Below are 26,762 nucleotides of genomic sequence, written 5' to 3' on the forward strand. Positions count from 1 at the left end.
AGACTCGCCTGCGCAGCTGTTACAATCAAAGAAACTCTCGGTGTATTTGAACATGTCCGGCAATCAATGGTCCGTCGGTGTCAAGCATGTTTGGCGTCTGATGGTGCAAACTTCGAGCATCTGTTGTAACATTCAAGCTGTCGTACACCACTTGTATTCATGTCCAATAAATGTTTCAAATTAATCACCCTTGTTTCCTTTCCCGTCTTCTACCTCTGCTACCACTTACCAATGATATTTCCGGGCATGGGTACCTATAGAAATTTGCTGCAACATTTCTGGGGCACCCTGTATATGTTTCAATACTTCTGCGCATGCCAAACAATATGCCAAATATTATGAATAAAAAATGCTGCTTTCTCTTACAAAAGTATTTGATAGTGGCAAATTTTCTAGAATATAAGATTTTATTTTATTTTCTGTGCGTAGCAGAGGCAACAAATAAAAATGATTCTGAAAATGTTTTATGTCCAGAGATATTTCGTGGTATTAACTCCATAAATTTTTTTAAAAACAAAATGTTGTTTACATTTGAAAGGACCACTAATAATGTCCTCAAAGACATTTTCTTTTCAAATCAAAATTATTTTTAAGTATGTTTTTGTAAGAGTTTTGCTCTTCTGGAACATATGAAAAAGGAAGATAATTTTTATCATCTATATATCTTATTCAGTATTCACTGAAAACAGTCATTTTCCTCAGTATATAAATAATACTGGATGCCTATATAAAGAATTCCTGACGTCTTGCAAAAGACTTAAGAATGTAATTCAAAGAAAAGAACTCGAAGAGCATTTATACTCAAGCAAAACAAACTGAAAAGGATAAAAACTTTTTATTTTCTAAAAGAAGATTTACTATTTTCCCTTTACCCAAATAGTGAAAATTTCCAACATAAAATCAGCGTTGAGTACAGCTCTGTCCATCAGCTCAGAAAAGAATTTGAATGGAATCAGAAAACCTGTTCATGATTTTTGGTTCAATGGTCATACACACCATATGGTTCCTAAGAAAATATATAGTTATAATACTCTCATTCTCTTAGAGTTGGGTAGTGATGTGATACCCAACTCTTGCCAACCTAGGACACTCAAAAATCAGGAGTTTTTTTAAGAAATCGGGAGATTTTTCCCAATGTTGAAAAGACTTTTTAAATGATAAAAATATAGTTTTTAATAATAAGCATAGACTCCAACCTTCAGCAAACCTTGTCAGTAGTCAACGCGCGAACGACATTTTTACAACTTTGAAAATGTGCGCGTAGCGTATGTTGTAATTAACCATTCATTAATTTTAAATTAATAATTAATTGTAATCAATTTTATTACATTTAAAATCCATATACATATAAAACTGAATAATTAAAAATATACCTTGTAAATTATATGCACATTTAATTAGAAATTTTCTTTTAACTCCTCAAGCATTCACTAATAAAAAGTACTTCAAATCACTACTAATCATAGAAAAAATCAGAAGCTATAAATCATATCTTTATTCTGGATATGATTTCTACAGGGAAATAAAATTTAAATAACCAAGAATGATACATATAAGTATTAAACAAAATACGCATAATTTATGAATGCAAAGATTTATATGTAGCATGCTTAGCAAGCTTAAGTTCTGATTTTGAGAATGTTTTTTTATAACACAGTTCTTCATTTGCCTGCATATTTATTTTTTCAATCAAAACTGCTTCAAGAGTTTTAAGACCTAAATTTGGTCGAAATTCCGTCTGATTTTTTTTAACAATAGAAAAAATTCTTTCGCAAGCTGCATTTGAATGAGGTATTATTAAGACAGCAAGCATTACAGAAGGCAATACTTTGTATTTAATACACCCATTCATATTTTTTAATTTGGCAATTTCTCCCCATGCTATATCAATACGCAAATCTATAATTTCTTTCAAATCATCTACTTGATACATGGAAAATTCAATTTCTACTTGATTAAGACATTTTTCATCAATAATGGATGGAAACGTATTCATCAAGTAAAGAACAGATGAAAATGAGACTTCAGTTCTCAAGTTGATGTCAGCAACTTCAGCATGTTTTAGAAATGGATCACTCAGTGGAAATTTATCAATTATATATGAACATGAAGTTACAAAAAAAGCTCGCACAGAATTGAAAAATGATTTCACTTCACTTTCATTCAACTTGGCATTTTTTAAATATAGTCTTGTTTCCGCACCAATCACTAAATTTTCATTTTCTTTTTGTTTACTATACTTCTGAAATGGAATAGACGTTAGAGTAACATCTTCATTTTCTTTAGAAATTACTGATGGTTTTACGAATCTAACAAATAAATTCATTAAAAGTTCAAAAAGTTCTCTTCTCAATTTATGTATATAAGGAGCTTGTTGTTGCAAATTAATATTTACTGTTATAAACAAAGGCAAAGTATTTTTCAAAAATAACAAGTACAATTTGATGGTCGGTGACTGTAAAATTTTTTTAATGTTTTGCAATCTCTTTCCTTCATTCTCACTGTTATCTGGTTTATCTCCAAAAAAATTTATCACAGCATCCCACTGTTCCAAAATCCTTGTTATAGATTCTAAAAGAGACAACCATCTCGTACTGCAATATTTCAAAATTTTATGAGATTTTGCATTCTGTCCCAAAATTTGTTGAGCAACTTTGAAGCTATGCTTCCGTTTCGAACTTTTCTCCAAGTAAAAATATATATCTATTATCAACATTTCAATTTCTGAGCCAATTAATTTTTCAGTAGCTTTTTTTGCAGCTATATGCAAGAGGTAGCACGGACAACCTCGGGTGATTATTCTTGGTTGATGCATTTTGATAAATGATGCTACACCTTTAAACTTTCCAATCATATTACTAGCATTATCTGAAGAAAATGATAAGCAATTTTTCCATTCTAAACCTTTGTTTTTAAAGTTTTCATTTATACAATTAAAAATACCTTCTCCTGTATTATTCGTGCATTCTAAAATAGAAATCAGTGAAGTAATTATCACTCCCTTTTCTTTACTGTAGTATGTTATAACCAATGGGTACAGTTTGTTATCATTGTTATCATTACTTCCATCAGTACTTAGAGAAAATGATGTACTGCACACTGATTTTATAATATCAGCAACAGTATTTTCTGCAAGCGTTTTCACAATAGCAGCAGTTTTGGTATGACCGCAGCTAAATTTTTTTGCTATGGCAGAATCCGGAAACATTGCTTTGAAAAGCTCTTTGGAATGATCCGAAACAGAAAGCGGTAGATTATGTTCAATTAAAAAACGAACAAAATAGCATTCGGCTTTTATAGGATCTGTTTCATCATCTTTTATTAAGAAATTTGTTATTTCTTTAGATTTTACGGTGCCAAGTTCTATATGCTTTTGAGAAAACACATGCCGTTTACAGTCATCTTTTCCGCCATGAGCAACTGAGAAGTCTTTGTTGCATACACTGCAGTGTGCGTGATTCACAGAAATTTCGGACGCTTTAATGCATGGAAATTCTGAAGAATATGAATCTTTAAACTTCTGCTTTGATAATTTTGGCTTCTTCGTTCGAGGCAGCATTATGATTAAAAATCTTTCACCTGATTCACAGTTCACAAGACACACGCTAAGCTCTCGCCGTAAACTACACAATGCAGCCGAATGCAGCCTAAACACGCATCAGCGAGGAACCTGGGAGACAGACAATTGGGTGGAACTATTGATAAGTCGTTAACGGTTGGAGTTACTGATCTACGATTGGCTAATTCTTCAAAACTAGGAATGCACTCAACACGTGATATATGATAACACGAGTTTTCAGCCAATCATCGGATGAATTAGTTGGTTCTGTTTTGCGTACTCCTTCTCCTGCTCTTGTTTCTGTAAAATCCGTAGTTTTTTCCATACTTTTCGTAGCTCGTAGTTTTTCATGAATTTCCGTAGAAACTACGGAGAATCCGTAGTAGTTGGAGTCTATGAATAAGTTAACTTTAAATAGTTACTAATTCTTAAATGCAAGCAACACAAAAATACCTTACATATAAAAAACATTTTTATTGCATCGTTTAAGAAAGAAAGAAAAAAGAGACACTTTAATCAGTTTTCATACAAATGTTATGAACAGTGGCAGATTTTGCTTTCATTAAGAAAGAAACTTCATAATTTTGTTCATAGCAATTGCCACATAGGCCTGCTTTCGCTAATAAAAGTCACTATAGCAGTATAAAATAACATTAAACGTACAGGAAACTGGATGGGACCTAAAGATTCATTCATTATACCTGGGGTTTCATTATAGTGGGGTTTGACTACTTTTCACACAGAAAATGCCACCCTCTTCTCTATTTATAACACTGTTTTGAAAAGAGTATTCTGTTGGGATCATTGCTACTCATTTTTATGAAGGATATCAGCAAATAAAAAGACCTAAGGCCAGGAAGACCATCACCATCAGCAGATGAACAAAATGCTGACCTTGTGATGGACTTTCTTGAAGATCTTTGAGCTACATGGATTTAAAAAATATGAGTCTGCCATATTTTAACAAAAAAAGAAAAGTCTGTTCGATAAGTTTGTCACTATTTAATTCCTGAACAGAAACAGACATGAATGTTATTAAAATGATCACCTGGCATTGAAGATAAAGAATTTATCTCAAATAATCTAACTGTTGAAACATGGATTAGAAACTCTGAACATGAGCTGAAGTCTGGAGAATTCTATTCTCCTTTCAACCCACAGAAATTAAAATGCATAATCAAAAAATGAAGGAAATGAATGATTGTTATTTAAGACCATTTAATAATCATCATAATAAATAAAATAGCCGCCCAACCGGTATAGTGGTTAGCGTCGCTGACTGCCGTGCCGAAAGGCCCAGGTTCGAATCCCGGAGAAGGCATGGATATTTGTAAATATATAACGTCGATGCGGCATGGCGGTACTCTAAATATATGCGCCGAGCTGAAAGTCCTCTTGTGCGGTTTGGTGGAAGATGAGATGTATGGGAGACCCTCAGAACTGTCCCCCCAAGGTGCTCTCCATCAAAATTAGAGATGGGACTGAGGTAAATCGAACTGTCACCTTAATAGTGCTCAAGGCTGTTGGCAACGGCAGGCGTTATCTAGCTCTCCTTGCTACGAGGAATTTCATGGGTTTGGGCTGACTACATCAAACAAGTGAGCACAAGCAATAACAACATTAAATATATTGCACCCAGTATAGTGATTAGCAATGCTGGCTGTTATATGCTTGGGCTCAAGTTCAAACTCCAGAGAAGCCATGAAAATGCGTAAATGTCTGCACAGTATGGAGACACTTAAAATATCATGTGGTGGTTTGGCAATATGGAAAGAGGGGTGGAAGACCTTAAGATTGATCCCACTGGGTTTATTCTCCCTCTAAATTTCTAAAAAACGAATGGATAAATTTTAATGAAATCTTGCCCGAATACACGTTTTATAACAGAGAAAGAGATGTACCATTCAAAAGTTCTTTTATGTATGCATGGTTATTAGTAAAGTAGTGCAGTAATGTATAAAATCTACCTTGTGATATTGAACTTAAAACAAGTCTACCATTAGGTATGGTCCCCTCTCACAGCCAGATAGGTTGTGCAGCGTTTTGGCATAGTGGACAGGAGGCAGTTGAGGAGTCTCTTTGGCAGTCAATCCCACTCCTGCAGAAAGGCAGCTTTTAACTTTGGGATGGGTTTTAGAGGGGGGGGTGATGGTGAGATGAAATTACCCTCCCAATGTGTCCCAAACATGCTTCATAGAGTTAAGGCCCGTCCACATGACTATGCTTCGAACGTAACTAGCAAAAGCACAATTACATTACCAGGGAAACAGCGTACAAACGAGTATGCTTGCGAAGAATGCATTTAACCAACAGAATTATTTGGCGCAAAGATTCACGTGAGACTGTAATATAGGGTTGTCATATTGTTACTTTGCTGTGTTTCTATATGTTTGCGGCAAGACGTTAGAATCAGATGATTTTTTGATAGCTGAAACTACGATTAAGTAGAATCATTAAGCAGAGTTTTCAGATGTTTTCTTTCATTTTTCTTTTTATTTATTTTTGAATTTAGAATAAGGTTCAAACTTTAGGCAGTTTATGTAAAATTATGTGCAGGATACAATATGCAGGGAGTTAAAAATAGAGATAATTTATACAAGAGATGCAGATATATCATTACATAAGGGGTTAATGGTTTATATTTGCAGTGCACATTTTTAAACCAAAACAATAATAATAATAGATAAAATAAGAAATTAAAACAATAATAATAAAAAAGATAAAATAAGACTATAATGATTCATGATTAAATATAAAAAACAAGTTTCAATCTTGACTCATTTGTAAAAAGCACGGTGCTTCAGTGAAGTCTGGCACAAGACTAATGTTGTTTGCACCATGCTAATCATGTTCTCTTGAAAACTGCAGTCAGTGGGAAGCAAACAGCGAGTCCTCTGGCATTGCTATGTGAAGCCTTCAGGCAACTACAGACTGTGAAACTCAGATTCCACTGACAGCATATGGCTGATGTGAGAGCTGTGAAGCTGTAGCAGTTCTGTGTTGCTGTGAAGAAAGTGTCAAAAAACAATCCTCATTCATTGTTGTTAATCTTGGTTGACCTTGTTCAGATCTTCTTCATATGGATTCAGTGTTCTGAAACTGTTTCTAGAAATTGTAGATGACACAGGACTTTATCCTAAGCTCTGCAGCCCTTTGTGCTTGTGATTGGTCTGCCTTTAATCTACTGACAATTCTCCACCTCATTCTGTCATCCAGACGTTTGTTGCTACTTATTTTACAAGATACCTTATAAAATATCTTCAATTCTTGCAAGAAATACAACAAATATCATTAAGGAATATAAGCACAAAAATATCCGAAAACCCCTCAAGCACTTAAACCTCCTCCACAATCACAGCTTCACAGACACACATATGTGTTCTTATGTAGACTTATGTATTCAACTCTGAATATTTACATATTTCTTCCATGGCATAATTAGTACCTTTGGTTCAATACTTTTCATAAAAATAGAAATAATTTGCAAATTCTCTTCATTTTTGCATATCATTATAGTTTGGACATAAATTTAGCAAACTTTGACTTTTCTTAAGGTTGAAAGAACCTCTGCATGGACTTCCTGTTTGGGAGATATTTCTTCAGTGGCTGCCTTAGCCATCCAAGAATTGAACAAAAGTAAATGAAAAACCTGAGAATCTAGCATGTGTATTAATTAAGAAATAGAGGGATACATAAGACAATTATAAAGGATAAACTGTTTGAAACAAATAAAGGGAAAAAAATTAGTATGCATCATTTTAAAAATAACCCTTATACACATCCATGGACTCATGTTTAAGGAAATAAAGGTTCATAACTCTTTTAACAAAAATTAGGTATGCTATGGGAAAAATAGAAACTAACATGTCTACTTCTGCAATCAACTTTTACATTAAAAATTTGTTATCATCAGGTATGAAAGAAAATTCATTTTGGATTGCATCATCATTCATATTACACATTCTTTTTTTTCTTTTTGTTTTTGCTTAGGTTCGGAGAATGTTAAAAATTATGGCGAGAATGATCCCCCCCTTCCAAAATGCATTTCCAATCAATTTGTTAGCAACCCTATATGCTATAGAAATGCATCTATTGGCAATAGGTAAGAAGTCCATATCATGATGAGACACATTCTACAAATACTCAGCATTTTAATATATACAAACATATATGCAATGTCTCTTTCAGACTGACTTACTGACTGTAAGCTATCAGTTTATAAACAGATCATTATTAACACATCAAAGAAGTGGTATTGTTTCATTTTTCAATAAAATTCCCTCATATAAATGTAGATGTTATCAGTTACCATTGAATAAAATCTTTCTTTATTTTTGATATTATAAAACTGCACTGAATAGAATAGCATTTAATTAATTATTTAATAGATATTTTAACTGCACCTCTTAAAAGCATTTTATAACAAGTAAATGTATTTTATATACCAAAAATGCCATAAATAATATAAGTTTCCAAACTTATAATAGGTTGACTTTTCTAATTTCAAACACTACCTTTTGTGTACAGAATCATCTGCAGTAAAAAATAAAATCCAATTTTTACTTCCTTGTACGAAGTAAAAAATAAAAATAAAAAAGAAGTATTGTAATTGCGAAACATTTCAGGCTGCATATTTCAATGAAAATATCCATTTTAATTGCTATCGAACACAATTTAATGATGTTATTGCGTGACATCTGTATGTAAGGACAAAATAAAAGACTCTTTTCCTCCAAAAAAAAATTACAAAACTGCTTTAAAATGAATTCTGAAGAGAATTTTTCATGGTGTCTGTATGTATGTATGTATGTATGTATGTATCTCGCATAACTCAAAAATGAGTAGCCTCAGAACGTTGAAATTTTGTATATAGGACTGCTATAACATGTAGATATGCAACTTGTATTTTGGTTGCAACCGGCCGCACCAAATGTATATAAATATATTTATATACACCAAGATTAGTTTTTCAAAATTGTAATTACTACCTTGCTTGATATAATATATTTATATATATATATCTACTCTGTTACTGGGCTCAGTGATCTCAGTTTCTTTACTCTTATATGTTTGTAAATTGTGCATTTTTTGCTTTAAAAATGATTAAATTATGTTGTTCTTATCTTCTGGTTAAGGTTTTTATGCCTTTAGGAAATCTGCAAGCAATATTTAAAGAATTATCAACAATTTAAAAGCTGTTTAAGTGCGGTTAAGCCTAATTTTTAAATAACATGGTGGACATATTTGTTTACATTTGAAACAGCAGAATAGTAGATTTGTTAATTTAGAAGTCAAACAACAAAAATCAGCGTTAATTTACAAAATTTTCAAAGCAAACTGAGGGATTAGCCATGGGAAGCCCCCTCAGTCCCATCCTGGCTGATATCTACATGCATTATTATGAATCAAAATTGTTTGAAACTTTAAGCTTCCCGGCATGGTTCCGCTACGTAGACGATACTTTTACCCTGTTTGAAGGTAATAAAGATGATTTAAATAGAGTTCTTTCAACAATGAATTCTATTGATCCTGCTATTCAGTTCACTTTTGAACTTGAGACTTGCAATTCTCTTCCGTTTCTCGACATTCTGGTCACACGTAACACATCCAATTTCAGTACTACAGTTTACCGTAAACCTTCATCGGTTTGCCTTCCACCACACTTTAAATCATGTCATCCGACTAAACAAAAGTTAGCTTCATTTTATTCCTATGTTTTCCGTGCTCTTCAAGTTTGCTCCTCCAAACTAGCCCTTGATGAAGAACTAAATTATTTAAAAGCAATAGCTATTGACAGGGGCTTTTCACCCAACATTATTAATCAAGCAGTTAAAAAATTCTCATCTCAACACACTAAAAGCCACACTCTTATTTTAGGAGATTATAAAAATTCTGTTGTCATTCCCTTCTTTCCATCAATTAGCTATAAAGTTGCACATATTTTGCAGAAATTTAACTTTCGGGTTGTTTACTCTCCCATCAATAAAATTCCAACTTCTATACTCAAGGACCTCATTCCGGATATGAATTCCTGGGGTATTTATAGGATTCCTTGCCAGTGCGGTTTAATTTACATTGGCCAAACTAAGAGAGCCTTAAAATTTCGCGTCAAAGAACATGAGGCATATGTTAGAAAAAAGGAAACACAGAAGTCTTCTGTTGCTCAACATTGTTGGTCCGAAAATCACACTTTCAATTTTTCTGCTGCCAAAATTATTCAAAAAACATCTTCCATTGGAGAACTGGATTTTCTAGAGGCATTTCACATTCATAAAAATCTTTCTGTTCTAGTTAACGATCCTAATTCCAATCCAAATTTGCCTTCGGCTTTTAGAGAAATTATGTTTTAGTTGTGGTTTCGCCAACAGATGGCGCCACTTGCTTATTCTTGTCCAGGCTTTCTTATCTTATCTAAACATTATTTCCTATCTTGTTCATTTGCGGTTTTGCAGCTGAAGATGATGGTTCGGTAAAACCATCGAAACTAGTCCTGTGAAAATTTTGTAAATTAACGCTGATTTTTGTTGTTTGACTTCTAAATTAGTATTTATTCGGCGTGTTATTGTGTCTTAATTAGTAGATTTGTTGCCAATTTAGAGAGACTAAGCTTCGCAACAACAAAGATAACGCCTTATTATTGCAAATTAAATCATGCTTATTATGCTGCATGCTTATTATCATGCTTATTATGCTGCAAATTAAATCATGCTTCTGGAATTTTTTGAGAAAATAAGTGTTTAAGATTTACTTCAAAATTTTTAATATAGATATTTTGAGTTTTTATGTATTTTTGCCTTGTCGCGAAGTGAGAACTGAATTAGTTGAATGAGTAATACTAAATCGTCTATGAAAAACTGTTTCTTTTTTGTTTTGTTTGCCTAATTTCTTTTATACAACATTCTAGATTTATAAAAGTATTTGAATAGAACACGTGACAATGATTAGATATTTCTACAAATTATTCTAGAATACAAAGTATTTGTAAGATTGTTTGATAAAGTACAATTTTTACTTTTTTTAATAACACACTGTTTTTGAAGTGTTGTAATATATGAAGTTTTAGACTGCAATTATTATTAACATTTCTTTTTTTGCTAATTTATATTCAGTTCTTCCTGAACATAGCACACTATTTTTGGAAATAAACATGCTAATGACCTTCTTTTCAGAAATTTCAGCTTAAGCACTCTCACAGGTCATGTTATTTCAGGTTCTGATTTAGACGGAGCTGGCTGAACAACTGGTTGAACTTTGCGAGTGGGAGTAGGAAATGTGATGTAGTGATTCGAGCATAAATGATCTTTAATATAGTCCCCACCTTTTTCTTCATATTCACTGCGAGTCACAGAAAACTTTCTTAAATTATCATCACTTAAGGCCCACTTTCGAGCTCCTTTCCAAGCATCAATAACTGGATTTGCTATAAAAAATAAAAATTCCATTTGAATATTTGAAACATTAAGTAACAAACACATCTTAATAATCAGTAATTTTATTTTATTTTTTTATAATATACCTAACTGATATAAAGAAGAATACATTTAATTACAACATACTCAACAAATTACTTTTTGAATGTTCGAAGCATTATTATTATTAATAAAATATTTACCTAACCCAATATACCTGGTACAAAATTATTTGGTTTTTAATGGTGCATAAAGAATATTATTTAATACTTCCAGAATGCATGATGCATGCCTATGAACTTAAAATTGAGAAAAAAAGAATTATTAATAAATAAGGATAAATAAGGTCTGAGCGCTGAGTAACTAAATCACAGCTAGGGAACTGGTCTATGTGTGATTCCACCAAAATAAACACTGTTTCTTTCAATCAGCACAACGGAATTGATGCTTCATATCACAAGTTAAAGCAAATATCTTTCCAATTATTAAACAATTATTTGCTTAAATTTAAAAATTTGTATTTTGATTTGATGCTTTTATGCTTCAAGATTTCAGGCAGGGAAAACTCTGAAATCAAATAATTTTTCTTGAGGTACTTATTATCTCTCTTTTTTCTTTTTTAATTAATAAAATTTGTGATTCTGAACAAAATAGTTTTACTTTGATTTTTGAAAAGGTGGCTTCCTTTCTGCAGAATTTTTTTCTCAGGGAAATTTTTTGTTCCACGAAAGATAACAATAAAATATTTGTTAAAGAAATGCACATTTCTGCATTCTAAAACAGATAGCACTTTAAATTAAATTCATCATACCATGTTATAAAATTGTGAAATATGAGACAAATGCCACAACTTATAGCCTGAAACAATATTTCCTGAATAATATGATAATACTTATAATTATTAGCAAAGCTTTAATAAAATTAAACATAATTTATATATTTCACCTTAATTTTACTTAATACTTATCCTTTTTAATACAGTCAAAAGTCGTTAATTCGGACACCCATAATCCGGACCTCAAAGCTACAAACTTTCTGCTTAAGACCTTTACGGCTGCGAATATGCGTGTGTGCATGAGCATAATACGTTTATGCTTGCGTGTTTAATGTATAACAGACGGTATAAGCTAAGCTAAAATGATCTAATTCAGTTAATGTTGCAGATTGCGTTGTTCCTTAATCTTCAAATTGGATCCGGCTTATTATTTTTTGCAGACTGTTAGAGCAATTTTATAAAAGTAAGCTTGAACTTTCGATTATGTCAAATAGAATTTCCGATATATATTTACTAATATGTAAAGGATCTACAAAGCGAAAGTATGTTTCGAAGTCCATTAAACATAAAGTGGAATTGCTGCAAAAAATGGATAAAGGCATATTTTTCGTTTCTCTAACCATTCCGAAATTTGTTTATCAATTTCACGCTGCTCTGTGGCGCGGGGGTGGGGGAAACGCCACGGCGCGCAATGAGTTGGAAGTTAATCTGTCAGCACTATCCTTATCTTCAGGGCAGATGTTTTTATTTTATTTCGCTTATAATTCCTTACTAAATGTAGTATTTCATCTCGATGTACTCTCGATGTTTGATATGATTTAAATCAAGTTCCTCGTCATTATAATTCGCTTCCGATAGTGAAGAAAGTGACACACAGGTTATTGAAAACGAAAAAATTTCGATTGACAAATTAGTCGGTATTCTCGACACAGCAATTATAGGACTTGAACAGCAGAACTTTGTGACTGAAGAAATGTCTGAATTAATGTCTTTCAAATGTCTGTGACTGAAATTATGTCTGTTTATAGAATTAAAGAGAAAGTATTATCACATAAAACGAAGCAACTTAAACAACTTACATTGAAATAAATGTTTAATAAACAAATAAATATTAAACTACTTTTTTTTTTTTTTTTTTTTTTTTGTAAATTTTGATACCCTTTAGATCATAATTGCTTTTTATTTCATAAATTACGGTTTCATATTTTTAATTTTATAATTTCTGCATGCCATCTTACCAGATTTAAACTGATGATCTATAATCCGGAATCGCCGAAGTCCCGACGAGTCCGGATTAATGACTTTTGACTGTATTATGACATAAAATATAGTTTACTCAATGACTCTATAAAGTCTTATTAAAATTTGAAAGATAATTTCAAAATATTAAATATTTTTTTTCAGATGATTTGGGCATATTATATATTTGATTTGATATTTTTTAAGTTTCTTTACATGATTTATCAAACCTTTTATCTAAAGTGAAAAAAATATACGAATAATTAAACATAATTTCATCTACAACATTATACAGACGTTAAGATTTGTGGATGAATTAAATTATTTTAGAAACTGGAATAGCAGAGAAAAGATTACCCTGTACCTATTTTATTATAAAAATTGCTTTTGCTCTGAAAAAGTCTGCTTTGTTAATATTTTTATCAACATATTTTACAATTAACATTTAAAAATTAAATTCAATTAAAAATTTAGTAACATTTTCAATAACATTTTCCTGAGCTCAATTCTAGGCGAACAGGCTGGCTGCACAGGTGTTTTCATGGTTTTTTCCATGTCTAACGTGTATATGAGCTAATTTCCCTCAGAATGTCCTCCACAAAGGCAACCCTCCTCTTAGGCAGATAGCCCTAATATGCTTTACCAAAATCACATAAACCAAATTAAGTTCAGGTGCAACATTTTCAATGTCAACTGAGAATAGCAAGGAGAACATTCTCCTGAAAATTTTATTCTCATGGAAATCAAAAATCTGCTTTTAAATTCCACTCTTAGATTTGAAATGCACTGTATATACTTGTTTGGTTTTCACACCGTAGTTTGTTCAAAAACTTCATCAATTTTAGAAAGTGAATGAAATTCTTATTTAGCAACTGACTTTCCCATAGGATTAATTTAGCTCAAAAGCTTTCATACAGTCAAAGATTATGAGCAAGTAGTCCTTTCCCCAGTAAGTGGAAGTTCAAATTTTTGAGATGACCAGTAAATATCAACAAAAAATGCAAAGCTTCTTAATCACTTCTCATCATGGAACTAGCCCATGGATTCCCCTTTATATTCCATGAACTGTTGAACTTAATCCTTCAGAGGAAACAGAGAATGAAGCATCTTTCCTCAGCTCAAAGTTTGAGAAGAACTTCTTGCACAAATTTTCTTGATGGATGATAGTGGAAAGCATTTGTAGTACTTATTTCTACATGCCTTTGCATTAGATATGAGTAATTTTATTACTCCTGATTTCTGTTCAGTCAGAGAAGAAACCATCTGTGGTTTTGGCAGATATATTCCTCAAGTCAAATTCACATTTAATCAAGTTTTTGTCAGACTGAATACAAATCTAATTGCTCTGTTATAACATTAAGTGCAACAACACTGGCTAATTTCTCTACAAATGAACTTTTTATCAACCTCATGAATAAAAGTGACTGCTTGTGCTTGTGTTAAAATAGGTAGAGTGTAATCTGTTTCATCCATAGCTACAGAATAAAACACACATGTTCTTGTATTTGGATTTTAACTTATTGAATATATCTGCTGCCAGATCCTTCATGCACCTCGCTACTGTCACACCAGGTAAGCTAATGAAACAGCTTGAGCCTGTGTTGAACAAAACACATCAACTGCACACTTAAGACATTCTTTAACAAACTTTCTGTTAATGAAAGGTTTTCTATATTTAGCAGTTTTTTCTGCTAACATATGTACCTAACATAGGCACTATTTTCAGACTATTTCATACTCTGAAGAAAAAAAGGCTGCTGACAATTCAGCATTGATTTTAATTCACTGACTTTATAGCTTCAAAAATATCCTTAGTATCATAATGCCTCTTGGTGTTTTTTCATTACAGCTGCATGCTTGTTGCAAATAAAGCAAATTGCCTTACTCTTGTACCCAACGAAAAAGTAAAGATGACCACTTTTCTTGAGAAAAATCACACTTTTTCTTCAGCTTTTTTGTTATCACAGCTAGTCATAGTGCACTCATTCAAAGACCAAAAACACTTCTCAATTTCAGAATCAGAAACAATTATGATTATTCAGGCTTGAATCAACTGTACAAGCTTCATTTATCGCTAACCAATTATGATGTCTACAGCTACCTGTTCCTTTGCTAACTGATGCAACATTTCATTAATTATTTTCCCTCCACCATTTATACTTTTGAACAAAATGTGCATGAATGTATGAGAAAGACTCCAAGCATGTTTTCTTTTGTGTTTATTTTAGTCAAGAATGCCAGCATGGTGAGGTACTTAAAATACATTGACCTTCAGCAAAAGCACAGTTGGGTGAGATAAATATCAAACATCTTGTAAACTTTCCTATGGGGAAAGTTAAAGAAAAGGAGAGAATGTGAGACAATTGCATTCAATTTCCTTTTTAACCTATTAAAATGGCTCAGTGGGTGACAGTCTGAAGACCTCTCACACAAAACAAACTAAAACTTGTTTATTCATAAAACTTGTTTATTTGTAGTTGTTAATGCTACATTATATCAATACCTATTGTTCAGAATTATGCATTCTTGCTTTACAGGGATTCATCTGGTTGAATTAAAGTTATAAATAAAATTGCAACAGTGATTTTTATTAAAAGACTCAGGCGTAAGTGATGTCTTTAACAAAGGATAAAAGAAAGGCAGACGAAGGACATTTTTTTTCAAGATAAATGGAAAGTTATGTACTCTTATGGTGTTGTGTGCAATACAATTTTATATTTTATTTATAATAAGGTAATGTCAGTTCCAAAGTTTCAATACAATTTACTTTTACTATTACAAAGAAAATCACAATGAAAAATTTTAAATGTTCGAAAGCAAATTAAGGAAAGAAAAATTATAGTTTCTGAAATATGGCTTACAACAACCAACAAAATTTTCACAGAAGTAAGTAAACTCAATGAAGCAAAAGTTCAAGTTTTATTTTCGCACACATTACTGCAAAATGATCAAACCTGGCAAATAACAATAACTTAAAATTTCTGATTTGACAGCCAATATGACTGGGAGTGTATTACAGAAACTGTGAATGATTTACAAAGTCAGTTAAAAGGAAAAAAGTATAGGTTTTGGAGCATTCTCAAGAGCAGTTGAAGAGGGAACTGACAATACAGATATAGTACAGCCATTTTCATCCCAGGTGGCTATTAATGAATTAGAAATAATTGAGGAATTCTTGGAAATAATTCTTGAGGGGGGTAAACTGCTGCATAGGATATCTTTTTGAAATGAAAACAATAAAGGAAAAATATACCTTAAGTTGGGATAAAATAATTTGGATTTAGAAGTAATGATGCAGCTGCTATGGTTGGAAAAAAATGCAGTAGTAGTGAAATTTAGAAATATAGTGAAAGAAGAAAATTTGAGAATACTTTTTGCACCATACACTGCATTATTCATTAAGAAGCATTTGGTGCCAAAAGCTCACACATGGAAAATATATTACGGAAACAGTAAACTTTATCCATGGAAAAGTTCAAGTAAATCCTGAATCATCAAATAATTTGTTACATTGCTAGTAGAAACTGAAAGTGAGTACGAAGAAATGATTCTACACAAACTCTCATTTTATTTTAAAAAAATCTGACACATCAGCTGCTTTTAGATTCTGCATTCAGCCTACATGTAATTAATTTAAGTTCAAGATCACTACCCTACAGCACAAAGCTAAAATCATTAAGACAACTATAGAAAAAAGTAGTTTTAAAATCTGAAAGCTACTGAAAACATTAGTAGGCTATATTGCAATACATAATTTCCTTACAATCTCCCATATATCATGAGGGTTATTTTCAAATGTACGCTAGCCCAAACCTCCAAAGAAATTGAACCTAGCAGGTAAGATAAAAGAGAAAATGAACTCATTATTTGGATTGATGTCAATGAAGGTCAAGCAAGTTTGAGCAGATTGTCTGTTGAAGTTCTAGTTTTACTACATATCTAATATAGTTTCAATATGTGAATCAGTTTATTTATTCATTTAATTTGAAACTTAAACTATGCAGGTGAGTTTATCTCCAATTGAGAACTCAGATCGAAATTCCAAACATATATAGATTTTTATCATTCTAGTGATCTGTGGGTGGCTGGCCATACAGCTATTAAATTGATTCTAATAAATAAGATAAAACTAGTGGTGCAATAGAAGTAATTCTTTACAGTATCCATTGTTAAGTTAAAAATTAGCTATGATATGTATTTTTATTGAGTACTCTTTGTTTTGCATATGAGGGAACAAATATGTGATTTTCAATTATTTTTCATATAAATGAACGACAACTGCTGAACTCCTAAATCTCAGATAAAATTAGGTAAAACTGAAGCACGTATTAATTAGCATTATAACTCAAGCACGTATTAGATTAGCATAACTTTTATGATTAAATTTAATGTCAATCCAAGGCTCAGGTTTGCCTAATTTAATATTTGTTAATGGCATACATCTCCTCTGTACTTAAATCTCATTATATTTAACTTACTTATAAATTCAACGTATAATCTTAATGTGCAAAACTTTTAGTTATGATTATGTTCATCAGGTGATACTTGACTTTCAATAAAACATTAAAATCCATGAATAAATATTTTTGAATTTTGTAAAGATATTTATAAAGCATAGTCACCCACCAAAAGTCCTATGGAATACAAGTTCAATGTGAAATTTTATAAAAACTTGCCTTCTCCATATACTAGAGATATTTTCTGCTATTGCAGTAGTCATCTCATCTATGAAAGATTTCTCAAAGAAGCAGTTATCCAGTTTCATAAACATTTCCTTCAGTTCTGCAGTAATCCTACATCCTTTACCACATTTATAATCCTTAAACTGACAGAAGTCTAAGGATTATTAAATGTGATAAGATGTTTTTTTTTTTTTTTTTTTTTTTTTTTTTTTTTTTAGGGGTATTGTTGTTTTCTTATTTGGGTAATAAAGGTTCACAAGAGTGCTATACAATGCAGTTGACAGCATACTGACAACTGTTTTAGCTTTTGTCATTGTTAAAATTTCTCTTATGATGAATTCAGGGTGAAATGAAATTTGTGTAAAGTGTGTTCAAATAACAAAAATTCATTGAAATATGATTTTTTAAAAAATTAACTTATTTCTGAATCATTTCAAATATGAAAAATATTCCTCTCATTGAAAGAAAATTTCAAACTCAACAAAATGAGAAACCATTGTAATGAAACAAAATATTTAAAAATTATTACAAACCTGCTAAGTGAACATTGAATTTTGACTGAAATGGCCTCATTGCTAGTAATTCAGTTTCTATTCTTTGTTTGATATAAGGAAGATTAGCACAACCTCCAGTAATAAAAATATTCTATGGGGAAAAAAAAAAAAAAAAAAAAAAAGATACACAATTTTAAAATTAGTAAGGCTAAAAGGTTTATAAATACAAATCATAATAACAAAGGCAATTTAAATTAGCATTTAGAATCATAAATAATTACAGAAATGGGACAACTGTCGAGGCAAATAAGGCATTTGCCTCAGGTGAACAACTAGGGGTGTCAAATTGGCTATGAAAAGTTAGAAATCCATTTTAGGGGAAAAAGGGAGAGGGAAGATTTTAGACTTTGAAATACATTGAGATACTTTTAAAATAACACACTTAAAAAAAGGAACAGCATTAACAGACTAACAGTAACTATTTACAGTTAATGAAAAACATTATATACTTAATACTGGTTTCATTCTCAATGCTACATGTCCAATTGTCTAATTCCCATCAATTACCAGTCGTAAGCAAATTCTTAGTCAGAATAACATCTTTCAAATTACTTTTGAAACAACAAACTGTCTGGGTTACAAATTATTTAGGTTATTTAACCAGCAAAATTATTTAGATATGAGTTAATTGATTAGTCTCCTAAAATCTGGTTTCTTAAATACATATTTTTATTATATTTCCTTTAATTCCAAGACAGTGGATAAATTTTTATCTGAAATAATCCAACTGAATTAAAAGAAACGTTAATGATATTAATATATTTCCAAAATGGTTTTACAGCACTAGATAAACTGTTTTCAAAAATTAAAGTGTATTGTTGAGAATAAAGTACTGATGCTGATTTATATTTATTTATGGTAGTGAACTACCATAGTTTCCACTGTATAACGCACATAATTAATTTTAACTTAATTTTTTATTTTATTTTTAGGTATATTTGATGTATAATGTGCAATCAATTCTTCACAAAGAATCTCTAATGATATATGTGTGCTCTTTCTTATATTTTGAGTTCACCTACTGGAAGATTTGTCTTAGGCTTTTGAATAATGGTATACTGAATTGACAAGCAATAAGGGGAACAATATGTGCGTGGGTTAAATGCTTGAGGGAGTAAATATTCCTGCAAAGAGGATGGATTGTATTCAATGCAGTTGTCCAAAAGAATGCTATTGTAGGGTTTCGAAGGAAAGGAGGCTACAATTTAGAGTAAGAATGCACTTCCAGCCTGAATGAATTCGTGGAATTAGGAGTTAGATGTTATGTCTTTCTGTAGTCATTCGAAGCCGTGATTTTGAAGTGAAAAATCAAAACTAAAATACAGTTGATTTAGTGCTCCTTTTAGTGGTAAATATGGCTGCCATGAAAAGAAACAAACACAGTGCTGATTTCAAATGCCAAGCCATTCAATTTGTGAAACAAAAGGGAAATCATTCCACAGCAAGGGTGTTTGATGTTGAAAGATGGAATGGATGATGATTGTTATTTATTTATGGATCAGAGTAACAATGGTTGTGAATATGAAACAGAATTTGATGATGTGCCTGAAGTTATAACAGAAGACGAATATGACAAACTTTTCATGTTATCCGATAATAAAAATTTTAAAGTTCTTAAAGTATGTCATTTCTTTTAAATAAACAATATTTAGGTACATATAAAAATCTAATTTTTTTTAAATGCTCATTCCTTATTTTTAAATCTATCATTTTTATATCTGGCATATAATGCGCACTCATAAATTTCAGCCTTAATTTTTTGTACTGAAAGGGTATGTTACATGCCAGAATATATGGTACATAAAATCAACTTGTCCAGAAAATGCCATGCTGCTACATCAGGAATTTTGTACCATCTAATCTGTATATGAGCTGTTATTACACTTTCTGCTTAAGATATCCTGTGAGAGTTCATAATGGTTCAACTTCACTATAGCAAGCTTTATAAAGGGCAAGAACCGATTTTAGAAGTCATGGCAGTTGCCTAAAATTTTTTTCCAGAGACCTATGCACAAAAGTGCACTGGAATAGCATCAAGATTTTAAACAATGGCTGAAAATGAAATACATCACATTATAGGTCGATTACTCCTATCTTCACATAACATTCGCCTTGCTGCATTTTTCATTCCAAATCTTGCCACTGAATGAGATGCTTAATTTGAGATTTTGTCCTATTGTATTGATACTTAAATTTAGTCAGAACTATACAGTTAGCACCATTTATGGCTATTCATTGAACAGCTACAGTTATTGCCAGATGAATTAAGCAAATCAGTATCTTAGTTTAATTTTATATCAAGACTGGAATGTAAAGAGATAAGGTAAGATTTGACTTCTTTTATCTGAAGTTTCTTGAATTAAAAGTCCCTTCACAAAGCATCCCTTCCTCAAGCAGATATTGTTTGTATGTGTTTTCCTTAACAAGTTAATTAAACCAAATTAAAAGCTTCATTAATTATAAATGATTGAATATTCAATTGAAACTATAATAGCCTCTTTTAAGTTAATCTGCATTAAGCTTCATGTACCTTACCTTTGTGGAATTTAAAACTGCAATAAACAGAAAATGTAAATAAAGTCTTTCACTCAAAAACTTGAGTTATGCATAAGAACGCGGACTTGCTTAACCTAAGTTACGCATGTTTCGTGTTTTCCCCATATGTTACATGAATGCTAGCTCATTTCCTAAAGCCCTCCACAAAAGCATCCCTTAAGTAAATAGCTCTCGCATGCTTTACCACATTCAGTTAAAGAAACAAAAATGTTACACAGATTATTTCTTTCTTGAAAAAAAAGTGAAAATATGCTTGGCAATTATGAATATTCAGCTTTAAAGCTAATATATCAACAGAATCCGAACAGAAGAAAATAAAAAAAGGTTAATAAATTATATTTTCAAGAAACAATAAAGGTTCCATTTTTCAGACAAATTCCTTTTCATTGTAAAAGTGATAGATACAGATATAGAATTAATGCATTCTCTCGTATGTGCTGTCATGGTTAATTGGTTAGCACATTCAGTTTACAAATAGATTAATTATACAGTCAATAGTCTTTAATCCGGACTCGTCGGGACTTCGGCGATTCCGGATTATCGGTTTTTACGGATTATAGATCATCAGTTTAAATCTGGTAAGATGGCATGCAGAAATTATAAAATTAAAATATGAAACCGTAATTTATGAAATGAAGAGCAATTATTATCTAAAGGGTATCAAAATTTACAAAAAAAAAGCTTAATATTTATTTTTTTACTTTATTAAACATTTCTTCCAACACGCGCATACGTAAAGCATACATTACGCATAGTTGAAATTAGAAAATTGCAACCAGAAAACTATTTGATGTGTATTCATGATATTTATAATGACGAGGAATTTGATTTAAATCATATCAAAGACGGAGTACATCGAGATGAAATACTACATTTAGTAAGGAGTTATAAGCCGAATGAAATAAAAACATCTGCCCTGCAGATAAGGATAGTGGTGACAGATCAACTTCCAGTTCATTGTGCGCCGCATCATTCCACCCGCCCCCCGCACAGCAGCGTGAAATTGATAAACATATTTCGGAATGGTTAGAGAATCAAAGGATATGCCTTTATCCATTTTTTGCAGCAATTTCACTTTTTGTTTGATAGTCATCGAAACATGCTTTCGCTTTGTAGATCCTTTGGTAGCTCCAGAATCGGAAATTCTAAGTCGAATTCAATTAGAAGGTTAAGGAATAACGCAATCTGCATTATTAACTAAAATAAGCAATTAGATAATTTTAGCTTAGCTTATAACGTCCATTATACATTAAACGCGCATGCGTAAACATATTATGCGCATGCATAAAGGTATTATGTGCATGCGTAAAGGTATTATGCACATGCATTAATGGATTATGCGTTGACGCATGCGCAGAAAGTTTGTAGCTTTGAGGTCCGGATTATAGATCATTCCGGATTATGGACGTCCGGATTAAGTGAATCTTGGCAAAGGCACTGTTGATTCCTTGGGTTCCCTGATTCTGAAAAAGCTAAACAGTTTCTATAATGGAACTTAAACTAACCTTTGCTGGACGATTATTTGGTATGACCTATATTTTATCGATTGGGCCTCATCCCTATTCCCAGTCGCTCTTTAAGTGCAGGAGAATGGGAGAAATTACATTTTCCGTGTGAGCTCTTGTGATGCAAATGGTTAGCACATCCAATTAGTAACGAAAAGATCTGCAATTCGAATTCCGGTGAGGGCACAGTTTATTTCTCATTTTTCCTGACTTTCAAATTTTCATGTCTTCACACGTTTTAATCTCATAACTAAAACTGCCATATTAAAAATTAAATGAGATAGTTTTCAACTGGTGAAAATTTAATTTCACTAGATTTAAGTAAGCTTACGATAATATTTTTTGCTCAAACCACAACAATTCTGAAAAAACAGTCACACACACACACACACACACACACACACACACACACAAAAAAAAAAAAAAACCTAGGAGGATAAATACCTATAATTGAAAAGTCTGTATAAAGAAGTTGTTAGCAAAAAATAACAATCAGATAAAGAAATTTTTAATAAGTCAACTAATCATATCCTATTTTTGAGAAGTTTTTTTATCAGTATTGTGACTTTCTTTAATAGTCTTTGTTATTTTTAATTATAATATTATATGTAATTTTTAATTATTAGTAAAAAAATTCATTTCAATTTAGTATGCTATTAATTTCATAGTTTACTAAAGCTTTTGTGACTGATTCAGCCATTCCACCCCTTTTTTCAGACCTTATGACATAGTTACGGATTTTGCATACATGTAAATAATTTTAATGAAATTTTACGTGAAATGCTAATATCTTTTGCATAATGTAACATAAAAAAAGTATGAAGAGACGAAGCTTTGCCAGAAAAAATAAGATTACAAGGGACAAGTCTATTTAACACTGAGATAAATGGATATCTTGCTAAATTGGCCAGATATTGCCAAGCTGAGGATTATTTTGATGACTAATTTTTGTCCCAAACTTGGTGACCATTTGTCGACATTTAGGTCTGGCCCCTCCATGACTGTAACTGAATAAGTAATTGATCCCTATTTGAATCTGTAATCATATCTGACCCAAACTTTAACTTTATATGCCTTTCCTCTTTTATTTCAAGAAATGGAAAATACTACAGATTTTTCGGTGGGTGCTGTATGAGTATTTTTGCAGAAAACTGCAGAACTGTAGTGCTTCTTTTAAGAAAATACATTTTACTAAGATATTATCAGTTCCGTGTGAATTCAATCCATTATGAACCCGTGTGCATGCAACAATTTTTGGTGTCAGGAGTGGGGTTAAATGCCAGCGACAAGAGCTATGAAGAAGCAATTAAGAAAGCTGGCGACAGACTTAGCTGCATCCAAGAAAAGACGAAAGGGGCCATTAAGTCCATTAAAGAAGATATGAAAGTGAGCCTTTAAAAAATGGAAGGGTCAGTTCAAGAAAAGACTGAAGCAGGTCAAGAGAAAATGAAAAGAGAAATTACCGCAATAATAGTGAATGCAATTGAAAATAAAATTGGTGAAACTGGGGGAAAAAAAAAAGGGTTTCTGCTGTTAAAAAGGACCCTGTGATTGGCGGATGTCAAGTATCTAAAGAGTGCTTTAGTGTACGTCATGAAATTCGAGACAGCACAGCAAGCAACTTGTAGGACATCTTCAAGAAAATTTTATTTGGGAGTTTTATCTTAAGAACAAATATCTTTCAAATTACTAAAACAATAATGGCAGTTCCAGATTGGTTTGATTCTTCACTTGATATGATAATCACTAAATATTACATTACATGGATTCTGAAACCTTCTGCTTCCACTGAATCTAAACACAAGAGTAAGGAAACAATAAAAAAATAGGCAAACTAAAAAACTATTGAGAAAATTCCTATTTATTTAACCCAGGAGTGCGCATGCTCTTTTGAGTTACACAGGCGCGTGCCCTGGGTCCAAAAGACCCGGCTCCTGTTTTTTGAAGAAAAAACTGTTACTCTTTAAGTAAAAGTGTTACATTTATGCCAAAATTTTATGATCAAACTTAAAAAATATGCAAATTATAAAAATTAAAATTTTAATTTCAATTTTTACAATATTCTTTATGAAATAAAAGTTTTTAAAGGAATAGAAAAACATATTAAATATAGAATTTATTATGAATTAAATATATTTTTATTCAGGTTATTTAGGAATTATTATTCAGGTTTATCAGGAATATACTGCCTGAAAGAACATCTTCCTCGGAAGGCTTCATATTTTTCATTAATTGTTATGAACTCACCGACAGTGTAATATTTCTGGCAGTTAATCACAAAATCTTCAAAAAACTCTCTTATAGGTGCAAGTTTATCTGATTCATTTTTGACGACGTGAGTTCCTATGTCATCAAAAAGCAAACATCTTTATAAAAAATGAAAACCTTTGTAGGACATAGTTTTGTGGGAAATTTCGAAGCTGGTTCCGTCTATTGCCCGCAGATCCTGCACATTTACATGAGATGATTTATGTCACAAAAACATAAAAGACCTATAAAAGTGCAAATTTCAGTTAGAGTTGTGTTATGAGCATCTCTCTCTATTTGAAAGGTGTCAGAAATAGACACAATATAAATATTTGTATAACTGATGACTTTCAGCAACATTTGTTCACTTAGTAAAAGTTACCACGATTCATTTGGAGTCTACACATATTTTGCCTTACCAATGTTTCCAGCCAATTTAGAAATAATATTATGAGCAGGAGTTCTAACATCAGCTTTAGACTTTCTTTTTTACCATTGTTTTTTTTGTCTTTTCCAATAAAGCAATAAATGTCATTCTCGTTTTCGTTTTCAGAATGCATTTTGATTTCTGAGAACATGAGAGTATCATGCGAACTAAAAATTCATTATAACTTTCATCATCAGTTTCTTCAATGGAGTCTTCAACAGTTTATACATCAAATAATTTTTGCAAAGGTACCGTTTCTTCCTTATAGGATAAATGACGCAGCATGTTTGCAGTTTTCTCTGCTACCACAAATGAACTATCTTACAGCAATGCGAATAGGTGCGCTGGGTCAGAAAGACCCGATCTGATTAAAAACAAAACTTCGAATAAAGTTTCTGGCAAAAAAATTCGGAAACATAAAGAGGATGGCCTTGGAGGAGACTACACTCAACCACAACCACTTGGGAAAAATAAAGGCATTTTCAGAAAGGTTTCTTTAACTGAGCGGGTCCATTGGACCCAACGCACGTGCTTGCGAGTTACGGGAAAAGATATGCAGGTCAAAAATAAATAAATAAATAAAAAATAAAATAAATAAATAAAAATTCAAGCTGTTATTCATAATAACCTACATCCAGCCATAACAGAGCACTTTTATTTCCCAAACTTAAGTTATGGAGAAATCTAATAAAACACCTTTCTCCCAGGATGAAGCACCAATATATTTTTCAAGGAATTTACAAGCTGTATTATACATTTTCCTTCCAAGGCAATGGATTGGAAAATATGGGCTATCAAGAAGCCTGAATCTTATCCTATTGAACTGGATTACACAGAGTGTTCCTAAGATTTTATAGCTGAATTTTTTCAATCAATCTCAGTGAAGCTGTGAGATGATAACTAGAGGCAATGTTTACTAACAATTCAATTAATGAATTTATTTAGTAAATGGATTCAATGATTAAATACTGAAAAGAAAGAATTTTCTTGTACAATACAGCTAGTGTCAAGCATTGCAATAACTGCACATTAATGCAAATAAATGACTAACTTTACCTTAATCAATTTTTTTTTTTGTGAGATTTGTTAAATTTGAACTACAGTCAAAAGTCGTTAATCCAGACTCATCGGGACTTCGGCAATTCCGGATTATCGATTTTTCCGGATTATAGATCATCAGTTTAAATCTGGTAAGATGGCATGCAGAAATTATAAAATTAAAAATATGAAACCGTAATTTATGAAATAAAAAACAATTATGATCTAAAGAGTATCAAAATTTACAAAAAAAAAAAAAAAAGCTTAATATTTATTTGTTTACTTTATTAAACATTTCTTTCAATGTAAGTTGTTTAAGTTGCTTCGTTTTATGTGATAATACTTTCTCTTTAATTCTATAAACAGACATAATTTCTTCTTCAGTTACAAAGTTCTGCTGTTAAAGTCCTATAATTGCTGTTTCGAGAATACCGACTGATTTGTTAATCGAAATTTTTTCGTTTTCAATAACCTCTGTATCACTTTTTTCTTTATCGGAAGTGAATTATAATGATGAGGAATTTGATTTAAATCATATCAAACATCAAGAGTACATCGAGATGAAATACTACATTTAGTAAGGAATTATAAGCGAAATAAAATAAAAACATCTGCCCTGAAGATAAGGATAGTGCTGACAGATTAACTTCCAATTCATGGCGCGCCGTGGCGTTTCCACCCCCCCCGGGCCACAGAGCAGCGTGAAATTGATGAACAAATTTCGGAATGGTTTGAGAAACGAAGGATATGCCTTTATCCACTTTTTGTTTA

General features: G+C 31.7%; 1 protein-coding gene across 2 annotated transcripts in view; it reads right to left on the reverse strand.

Annotated features, from left to right (window-relative positions):
• Positions 1-10,546: 10,546 nt before the first annotated feature.
• Arp5 (Actin-related protein 5) overlaps positions 10,547-26,762 on the reverse strand; it is a 115,617-nt gene continuing 99,401 nt past the window's right edge. The window contains exons 18-19 of one of the 2 annotated variants that reach the window (XM_035371528.2): positions 18,198-18,309; positions 10,547-10,979 (exon numbers count right to left, since the gene is read on the reverse strand). In XM_035371528.2, the coding sequence (XP_035227419.1) occupies positions 10,756-10,979; positions 18,198-18,309 (336 nt within the window). In that variant the 3' untranslated portion in view covers positions 10,547-10,755. The remainder of the gene's footprint in view (positions 10,980-18,197; positions 18,310-26,762) is intronic. The other variant, XM_035371530.2, reaches the window with a different exon arrangement.

This window comes from Stegodyphus dumicola, chromosome 8, assembly GCF_044657685.1.
Source record: "Stegodyphus dumicola isolate Sdum_Otavi_A_Nest chromosome 8, ASM4465768v1".
In the NCBI taxonomy this organism is placed as follows: Eukaryota; Metazoa; Arthropoda; class Arachnida; order Araneae; family Eresidae; genus Stegodyphus; species Stegodyphus dumicola.